General features: G+C 37.0%; 2 protein-coding genes across 2 annotated transcripts; both read right to left on the minus strand.

The window, feature by feature from the left end:
• Positions 1–4,633: 4,633 nt before the first annotated feature.
• Positions 4,634–5,656, minus strand: LOC145274896 (uncharacterized). The gene has a single exon (XM_080127506.1). The coding sequence runs from the start codon at positions 5,654–5,656 to the stop codon at positions 4,634–4,636; it is 1,023 nt and encodes a 340-aa protein (XP_079983632.1).
• A 2,150-nt stretch (positions 5,657–7,806) lies between these two features.
• On the minus strand, positions 7,807–9,804 carry LOC145274894 (uncharacterized). The gene is made up of 2 exons (XM_080127505.1): positions 8,716–9,804; positions 7,807–8,664 (listed from the first exon to the last, which is right to left on the minus strand). The coding sequence occupies exons 1-2, from the start codon at positions 9,802–9,804 to the stop codon at positions 7,807–7,809; spliced, it is 1,947 nt and encodes a 648-aa protein (XP_079983631.1).
• Positions 9,805–10,330: the final 526 nt, after the last annotated feature.

Genomic DNA, 10,330 nt, shown 5'->3' on the forward strand with positions numbered 1-10,330 from the left:
CTGAATTTTATCATATAGAAAACAGAATAATGTAAAACTTTTTCTACTATTTTTAATTCAATTTTAAATGTTAAATTTTCCCAAAAAGTTAACAATTGACATTTTTTGTCTTGCACAAAAAACGTACTTAAATATTAAAAAAAAAGGGGTTTTGAAATAATTAATTAATTTATTTATTGTCTAACTAAGATTTAGGATGATTTTCTAAGAGAATATGCAAAAATATTATAATATAAGTACCTGAATTTCAAATAATTCCACTTATTCATATAGCTAACCAGATATTTCGCATCGTCGTAGAGTTCAGATCGACTCTGTTTACGTTTTCTTTTGATGGGAAGAAAACTATGGAAGACCAAACAGGCCAAAAAAACTTATTTTTCAGTGACGAAAATTTCAATGTATTATTAAGCTGAGGCTGACCAGTACCAGATGGGTGACCATTTGTATGAGTTTGGTTTTTAATGTGTATGTGTGTGGGGGCCAGGCTCCCCAAAATGGGGGGGGGGCAATTTAAAGCAGAATAAAAAAAAAATATTTCAGCGCGTTTGGTCCACCGTAGTCGAAAGGCGGCAAACGTTTTCAAACGAGATCGATAAAAATGATGCTATTTTTAACACAAAGGGCACAATATTTATCGAATTTTTTTTTTTTTGTATCGATTATTCAAAGCATGCCCTGTTTAATAATGGTCATGCATTATTCGGCTCGCTAAAAAAAAATTGTTAATTTATTTATCAAAAATTTTGAAATGGCTTTTTTCGTATAAATATTAAAATTTTTTTTTTTTTGTTTTGCTTAACTTAAATTAATTATTTTACTTAACATATTCACCGAATTTCACACTTCAAAACTCAAAAGCGGGATAATTAAACACAATCGAAGTTCTGATATTCAGACGTCAAAATAAGGTATGCAAACGAATTTTTTTTTTTTTTTTAATTTATAATTCTGTCCCTTAAAACAACACAATATGTTTTATTTAGTTTCAGATGATTATTTTAAGCATATTTGTTCCCACTTCAAAACAAGGGGGGGGTTTGTAAGCAAAAAAAAAAATATATATAAATATCGTTTATGAAAAATAAGTACACTGTTATAAAGTGCATTCTTCTCCTAATAATCGCTGAAAATTTCGTATTGATCGGATTATTACCTGATTTTTGGTAGATTTTTAAAAAGACGGTCCGTCAAAAAGTACTGACCTGCCCCCCCAGTTTTGGCGGTGCCTACTTAAATAAATTGCACATTTAGTTTAATCTAAACAATATATATGTACAGAACTTGTTGTTTTTTTAAAATCCATAACAATATAATAAATAGAACATTTTATACTTTTAAACAATATGATTTTTTTTTATTTTACTTTTCTACAGAACTTTTGTAAGAAATCTTGTTCTCAAATGCTTTTCTTTCTTTTTCCATCATATGCGTTCGAAAAGTTAATTGTGTTTCAAAGTTTTCTTTTTGTTAGTTGCGATTAAAGCATAAGTCTTATGGTTGTCGTGATGGTACAATCAGGCCAACGAAGTTTCGTCATGAATAATTTCGAAATGTTGATACTGTACTGATTGAAGTGGCTCTATAGTTTAATAGGCCGCTCATGTATACGATAAAGTTAAAACTGGATTTACTGAAACTTTGTACAAACAATCTTTATTTGAAATTTTTTTACCAAAATTATAACCTTTGTAAACCATATATTTATGAATTGTTTCTTTTTAAATAAAGAATCAGAGTAGGTTGTTTTTTTCTTACACTAAACATAAAAATATAACTGTTATAAAAATATTCATGACTGTTTTTTATCTAACGAGATATTTTAAAAATACTATTTATTAATTGTTTTTTTTTATTATAAAAAAATCATAAAAATATTGAAAAAACGGTTCAGAAATATATTAAAAACAGTTTGTAAATAATGTTATAACCGTTTTATATTTATGTTTGATGCGGAACGTATTACCGATGTTTGATTTAAAAAAAACAGTACATAATATTTTCATTATAAAAATTATTATTTTGTTATAAAAGTTCATTTTGGTGTTTGCTTTAAAACGTACAAGGTTGGACATCGGACGTCACTTCCGCTGAATGTCTTCGTAAATAAAGAAGTCCGACTCTTAACGAATAATACAATACTTATAGAGTATTGTATTATTCTGGTGATTAATCTGTATTAATTTCTAACTGTGCATCGAACATATACCATAACACTTTGTTCGGTGCTCATCATAAAAACAATAACATGTTTGTCAATGTGAAATTTTTCTTTACATATATGAAATCGAGTAAACTAATCACACGCATACCTTAAGTTCAATGGAGAAACGACGCAAAGAAACCCATTTATCTCTCTATTTTTTTAAAAATTACATTCACACGAAAGATTGTAGTATGTAACAAAATATATATTTTGGCATGCTTATGTAAGTCTTTAAAATATATTCTGTATGGCAGGCGTATCAAGATTATACATTACTTCTGTATACTTACTATCGGTAGATATAGCATATACTGATTAAACGAAGAACATTTAGTCTTGTATATACCAACTAACATGCCGGTCTGGTCATACAATATTCATAAACAGTTTATGTTAATTTACACATATTTCTTATATAATATTATCGTGATAGTTCTATATATTGATTACGGTTGTCCGCGTGTTTTCAGCTATTTTGAACAGATCTGATGGGCTGAACCACAGACGTGAATTAGTTTGCTCAATCGGGTTCAGTTAATGAGCGATATAGACATGTTAATTTTTAAAGATTTTGCAAAAATATATGCATGCGTGAAACATTTTACACAAACTGAATGGGATAAACCGCAATGCTTTTATTACATATATAATTTTTAACAAAAATATTCACATCAGATAATTTTGCGTGATTACATCGAAAATGGAACAGTTTGTATGGATAAAACCTCAAACTGTTTCAATAATTCGTTCTCAACATACAGAAAGCTGCATTGCCCTGTGCAGGAATTGATCCTTGCAAATAAAACGATATCATCAACGATGCTCCGATAGATATGGACAGAATACTCTGGGCTTAATCCAGCAGTTTACCAATGGTCTTGACAAAGATTGTTTATGTGTTATTTGCTTCTCCCAGGCTTTGCCAGCATTCACAATGGAGAAATTCACCTTTGTCATTTATACGGTCTTAAGATCTTGCAGCTCATCAGAGACCAAGGATTCGAAAACTTAATGAACATAGTTGAACAAGAAACAGGGGCTCGAATTTGTTCTTATAGTGAAGGGCTTTCTAAAAAACAATCAGGCTTGGTCTCATGCAGAATTGCCATCAACATGCTGACAGCTTCAAGGAAGCGGGGCCATAGCATCAACGGCAAGATGCACTACCTATTTTTATATGTAGATCGACTTTTACTTTTCTGAGATCGTTGGTTCAATGGGTGATGAGCCAGGAAGAGGATCCCACTAGAAAAGAAGGAACTCTCTATTTGAAAAAAATGGAGACCAAGTACTCGGATCACTGTGACACAGTCATGGTGGATTGCTGTTGAAACCTGACGACATATGCTCCTAAAAACAGCATTTAAAGACCTAAATTTTGAACAATTGTGAAGCAACATGCCATCTAGGAGCTCATACCTTTATCAATGACCACTATGAAATTTTCAGTAATCAATGTGTATCTGTTAATCAAGATATATTTTGCAATACATTTTTGTCTAAAAAACATATTTAGGATATGGGTTGACAAAAAAGGATCTGATAATTCTATACGAATGTAATCATTTTTGTCACAAAATCTGTGTTTTTTCAAATCAAATCATGGCCTAATTGAGAGGCACATATGCGATTTCCTTATTCATCAGTGTGTAAATAACGTACTTTGGTTATGCAGAAATCTAAAGGACAGTAAACATTGTTGCCCAGTGTAATTACTAAATATTGAGTAATTCTTGCAAAAAATATAAAATATGACTTGATTACTATCCACAATAATTATAACCTGGACATTTAGAGGTCTATTCTCGGTTGTTATTTATAATATCAGCGTCCTTTTCGTCTGCGCCAACGTCGGGGTGATACGAAAGGTATAAATCAATGCGATATTGAGCTAGAAATGTTTACTATTGAAGTAAAAGCAAGATTAATGGTTTATTTGACTTACACTGCGAAGTTTAACTGTTTTGTTTTCAATTTTTACCCCTTATCAGCAATTATTACGGTTAAAAACTAATCGAATGTGTGCTACACGTCCAAATACAGTATCTTCTCCACTGAAAGGTAGAGGTTAACAAGGATTTGGCAACAATGGTTTTTTGCGACCTGTGACTAGGTAAAACTTGTAGAACCTTGTCGGTCTGGTAATTAGGGTAACGATTCAATTTCCTTCAACTCCAATCCCAAACTGAAATCACAACCAACATTCAGTTCACTCCATCCCTCTTATAATCCAGTTAGCCAATCAAATAAGTTAAACGTAACAACTACCAATATAAAAAGAGTCATCACCCACACAAAAGGTTTTTGCTGCCGCTCTTCCTGAGAGTCGCAAGTAAGTGCTTCATGTTTTCTCAACACCCTCCTACTCAATAGAAAACAAAATCAATTGTTATTGATTTTGTAAAGCCTTCTCAATAAAAATATTCCTCATTCTTGATCCCCAGAGCAGTGGTGACAAACCCAATCCCTTTCCTCTGGCGGAGCTGCACTGATCCCAACGCATATAAAATGAAACCAGTTATCACATTGATCACAGCAGATTATGGCCGATCCGTCATCAGGTTTATTACATCCGGGACAAATCCAAACCTGCTCACTCTCCTGCACTAAAGTGGGTTCCTCAAAACTGGTTTCTGACCAATAAGTTCCTTCTATGGACTCCCAGTCATCATAACAAGGTTCCGGACCATCCTCTTGTGGTTCATATTCTGCATGTAGTTCTAGCGGATATAGATGTTTAAGAGAATATGTTTTCACACTCCCATCACCCCGTCGTGTCTGTGCCGATCGTACCATACCATCGTCTCCCGGAAACAATTCTTCTACTCTCCCCAATGCCCAGAAGGGTCGAGCCTTGTTTGGGAGTTTTATCGTCACAATATCTCCAGGTCGTACCTTATTAGATATAGTTGGATAACGATCTTGTTTACGTTCTCGAAGAGAGAGTAAGTAATCCTCGTTCCATATCCGTTTAAACTCCTTGAGCAGCTCATCCCGGTTCTTCAAAGATTCCAACAATATCTGTCTGGACGGCAATTCCCCTTCATTAATTGGTTGAATCTCCATTCTAAGAAGAATACCAAGGTTTTGATCTGGGCGCAGGAAGTGATTGGGCGTAATCACCTTCAGTCCAGAGTCGTTCGAACTCACATAGGTTAGCGGTCTATTGTTCACTGCCCGTTGGACATCTGAAATGGCTGTCCACAGCTCAGATTGACTGTAAATAGACTTTCCAACAGTTTTATAGAGGCATTCCTTTAATGTTTTAACCATGCGTTCCCAAACTCCTCCATACCAAGCCGAATGAAGAGGGATCTTAACATGCTTTATATTATACTGCCCAAATGTATCATCAAATTCGGAAGAAGTTAGGGCCTGATTTAGTAAACTAACTCCAGCAAGAAATGACTTTGCATTGTCACTATATATATGAGAAGGCAAGCCCCACATGTTTGAAAACCTTATGAAGGCCAGTATAAATGTGTGCACTGTCATGTCCTCAACCAGTTCTAAATGCACCGCTCTGATTTCCAAGCACGAAAATATGAGAATGTAAACCTTAGATTGAGATTTTGGTTTTGAACCCACAGGTGTACCGTATAATCTATCCCTGTATGTAAGAATGATCTTACCAGATTTACTCTATATTTAGGCAGGTTTGTCATCTTAGGATACGGAAAATGTATTGAGTTGATTTTCTGACAATAAAGGAGTCCTTCAATATTCCCTTCACAGCCTGTCTGCCTTGAGGTATCCAAAATCCTGACACCCTGGTTCTACTAAGTGTAGCCGGCACACCCAAGTGTTTAGCCCTCTCATGCTGATCCTTCACAATTAGATTAGTCAAGGGATGATTCTTCCCGAGCAATACAGGGTTTAAAACCTCATATTGTAGAGTAAATTTTTTTTGGATCCTGCCTCTGGAGCGGACGACACCAGACTTGTCCAGAAATAGGTGTAACTGACTCACAATGTTCGGAATGTGTTTATCATGAGGTGCATGTAAGAACTACAATTCAAGGGGAAATGCCTGTTGTTGCATTGTCTTGAACAAGTAGTCAGCAGCAGCCTGTTTATAGTGCAGTTCCTTGCCTCTTGCTTTGGATATAAATTCGAATACTCTGGAGACCACACGTAAAAGTTTGTTAAAACACGAGAATCTGTCAAAGGCGACGATAGGCTGGCACCAGTTCTCATTACAGGTGTACAACAGGTTCGACGAACTATTTGCTGGTTGTCTGCACTAAGACAATCCAAAGTACTATCAGGCCAACAGACAGTTCCACCAGACAACCAGTTTGGTCCAGCACTCCAAAAAGAGAAATTTTCCTTAAATTTAGCTGCTGTCAGTCCCCTAGTCATTAGGTCCGAAGGGTTCTGATTGGAAGGCACATATTTATACCTGATAGCAAGGTTGTAATTTGCAAGTATCACTTCTTCCATCTGTGTCACATACCTGAGGCGATTCTTCGTGAAAATGTTTTTATGGCTCGTCTGCTTGGACATCAGCCAAGTGAGTACAATTTGGGCATCTACAGCCAAATACAAACTTCCAAATTTCGTTCCTTGGTAGGCTCTCAAGATATTTATAAGACATTTAATTGCCAAAAAAACTGCTAATAGTTCCAGCGTTTGCAAGGTTTTAGCTTTTAATGGTGCCACATTTGCTTTAGCAAAAATCAGAGAAGATATACCTCCCTGAACTGCATATACAGAAAACCCATATGCTCTTTTTGAGGCATCTGTGAATATGTACAAATCCGCAACAGTATCGCTATCAAGTACCTGCCTTCTAAACGATAACGAATGAAGCGCCGACAAATCACTAGCTAGTAATCTCCACCTTTCCTGCATTTCCTTTGGAATGGGATCATCCCAATCAATATTAGCCTTCCAAATTTCTCCCACCAATATGCGACTTTGAATGGTGACTGGAAGACATAAAGACAATGGGTCAAATGCACTGGATGCGGCTGATAGTATTTGACGTTTTGTTGCTAAGTTGGGGTCACAAGTTCGCTGGACTAGGCTAATGAAGTCCGACTCTGGGTCATATATGTAACCCAGAACCTTTTCCCATGGACAACTGTGAGTTGTCAAAGTCTCATCCTTCCTCATCAATTCCTGTAGCTTTGGGCAATTGGTGTTACATGATCGAAGATCAAATCCCCCTTTCTTCAATCTTTCCTTTATTTCATTATATAGTTTTCTCAACACACCTTCCGAATTATTCGTACTGACCAGATTGTCAACACAAAATTTGAATTCAACAGTTTAGTGCAATCATCAACTGGAAATCTAGACGCATGATACTTCAATATGCAGTTCAATATAAAAGGGGTTGCGTTAAAGCCGAAGATGATGTTCGTATAACGGTAACATACCAGCCGATCATCCCGTTTTAGAAAGAAGCAAAACATTTTTTCTGTCAGACTGATTTGATAATCTAATCATCAGAAATGCCTTCGTGATGTCGCCCAATAATGTATATCTATTAGTCCGAAAGAGTAGAGTTAGATTTAACATGTTTCCGGTTAAATTTACCCCTGGGTATACAGCCTCGTTTAAGGATACTCCTCCCTTGACCTTCAATGAACAGTTTAAGACTGGTCGAATTTAGTAGTTGCTATGCTCTCGGATTTAAAGACTAGTTGATGAGGGATCCAAACATGTTTATGGAACTGTTTAGGTGAACAATGAAAGGGTTCTATTATGCCCTCTGCCTCTTGTTCGGCAAAAACCTCTAGATATTCCTCATAGAGGTCCTTCATTTCCAGAGTGTGTACCACCTTATCCAACACCTTGAGGGCTACTTGGTGATTAGAGCGCACCTGAGCTAATTTATCAGTGTGCCACGGTAACTGCACCCAGTACCGTCCCTCCTTAAACTCTATATTTCTCATAAACTCCTCTACCTTCTGGGCATCATAGTCGAACAAGGTGTCATTTTCTGATAGCCCCAAAGACTCTACACTGTAAATCCACTCCAGAACTCTTTCTACAGTACGGTCCTCAAAACTTTCTTTATAGGGGTCTGAATAAGAAGTACACACGTCAAGAACACTATTAACAATGGAGGTCGGACACTTAACAGTTCTCATGACTTCTTCATAAACTGGAACCTTGTGTTGGATCGTTTTAATTTTATGAGGAAACATGAAATTCCTGGGATCCCCAAAAGGTATCACTCCTCGTTGGGAAAGCCAAGCTTTCCCATTCATACATTTTATCATTTGTAGGGGTTCCATAAATTGTAACAGGTCTCCCCCTATTAACCCTTCAAAAGTTATATTGGCATTTCTTCCTAAATCTGTATCCAGGGTGTAATCCAATTTCGTAAGGTTCTCGACCACAATCGGCAAATGCTCCACTGTATGAATGATGTCTAATTCCTTGTCAATAAGGATAGGTAGCTGCCGCTTTACCCCTGGCGTCAACTCCACTGTTGTGGTAAGTCGCTGAAAATTGCAGGTTTTCCTTCATAGAAACGTCACAATCTCAAGGTTTACCTCTGAGACAGATCTTGGGTCACAGGCCAGATCCTGCAAAATTCTTCCACTAAAGTACGAATTTTTACTGCCCGTGTCTATCAAACATCGCAGCTTCACAGCTTTGTCCCCTCTTTGTAGTACGATGGTAGTAATCGGCAAAATACACTGCTGCTCACCCAAACCGGTGTTGATACATTCATTTGTTGATGTATACGGCATAGCGCACATGATTGTGGTATGGTCCTGGGCTGAACATCGCTCACAATTGCCCGTAGGGCTTCTTTTACAGGGACACGAATCACTGAAATGATTGTTACTTGTGGACCTATAACATAGTCCAAGTTCTCGACAACGACGCCATCTTTGAGGAAATGTATGGTATTCTTCACAAACTTGAGTGGAATAACCATCCCTCAAACAAAGGTTGCAGGTGGTATGCCTCTCCTGGATATGGAAGTTCTCCAATGTTGGTGTTGTTGTCTCCGGTTTTCTGTCTGGATGAATGTATCTACGAGAGCTACCATAATCCAAATCTCTCTGGTTTGCTTCAGGGAGTGCTGCCTTCCAGGATTTTAAGATCCTGATGCCCGTATCTAAAATAGAAGTTAAAGATGGATGCGGTGCCCCTACAGACCTCACTAATTCTTCCTTAAGACGGTTGGGCAGTCTTTGCAACAGTATATGAGCCGCTAATGCCCCTCCACCTGAATTTCTTTCCATAAATCCATATCCCAACATAGAATCCAACACCGACAACTCGTATTTAACCTGAGACAAATAGTTCTTAAGGTAGTCAATATCATACCTGCCTTGGGTGGACAGTTTGAATAGGCTAGAGAATATCTCCTCTCTAATGCCCTCTTCATCCCAATAATTATCCTTAAGAATTTTTATCGCGGCATCATAATTATTGGATGTCTCCTCAAGATGATGTATTAGCCGAAACGGACGTCCCGTAACACAAGTGTTGAGGTAGGTTAATTTTTCTCTCCTTGATTTTAATCCCGAAGTGCAATAGTCAAACCTAGTGAGAAAATCTCTCAATGCAACTTTGTTCTCTATGTCCAGGCCATCAAAACTAGGGCATTTGACCTTAGGCCTAAACATAGAGGTGTCAACTTGAGATGGCTACATTACATTTGGGAGCATGAAGGGAGGAGAATCATCCTTGTGAACCTCTGCGGTTAAGTTTTGTAAATCTCTTTTGACCTCCTCTTTAAAGTTGATAAGGTCATAAGCATGCGGTGCCACCCTATCTCTAGGAAGGAATTTAACCAAGTTTTCCTGAACTTGGTCCACTTTAGAAAGCCTCTCGTTTATGTTGTCTGTGGTGTTCTTCAAGGCACATGCATCCACTGCGACTCTTTTCTTCAATGTTTCTAATGTGTATCCGATAATGTTTTTATATCTTTCCTCCGTATCCAAAAGGGTCTCAAGAAGGTGATCCGGTTCTTCTTGCATTCCTAAGGAATCCTCAAGGGAAGACATTTGTTCCGCGGTCATAATAAAAAATACAGAAAAAGAAAAGGGGAGAAAAAATGCACAAGGTCTGCAGATCAATGTTGCAACGTGTGGAAACTTTCTCCACTGAAAGGTAGAGGTAAACAAGGATTTTGCAACAATGGTGTTTTGC

Source organism: Euprymna scolopes, unplaced genomic scaffold, assembly GCF_053919585.1.
Source record: "Euprymna scolopes isolate OS-2025 unplaced genomic scaffold, ASM5391958v1 sca50, whole genome shotgun sequence".
Taxonomy (NCBI): domain Eukaryota; kingdom Metazoa; phylum Mollusca; class Cephalopoda; order Sepiida; family Sepiolidae; genus Euprymna; species Euprymna scolopes.

What these genes read in the sequence shown, in the direction of transcription:
- LOC145274896 (XM_080127506.1), bottom strand. Translation starts at nt 5,656, where the DNA reads ATGTGGGGCTTGCCTTCTCATATATATAGTGACAATGCAAAGTCATTT.
- LOC145274894 (XM_080127505.1), bottom strand. Translation starts at nt 9,804, where the DNA reads ATGTTTAGGCCTAAGGTCAAATGCCCTAGTTTTGATGGCCTGGACATA. An exon ending in ACCCAAGATCTGTCTCAGAG is followed by an intron (nt 8,665 to 8,715) that starts GTAAACCTTGAG and finishes TGCAATTTTCAG; the next exon opens with CGACTTACCACAACAGTGGA.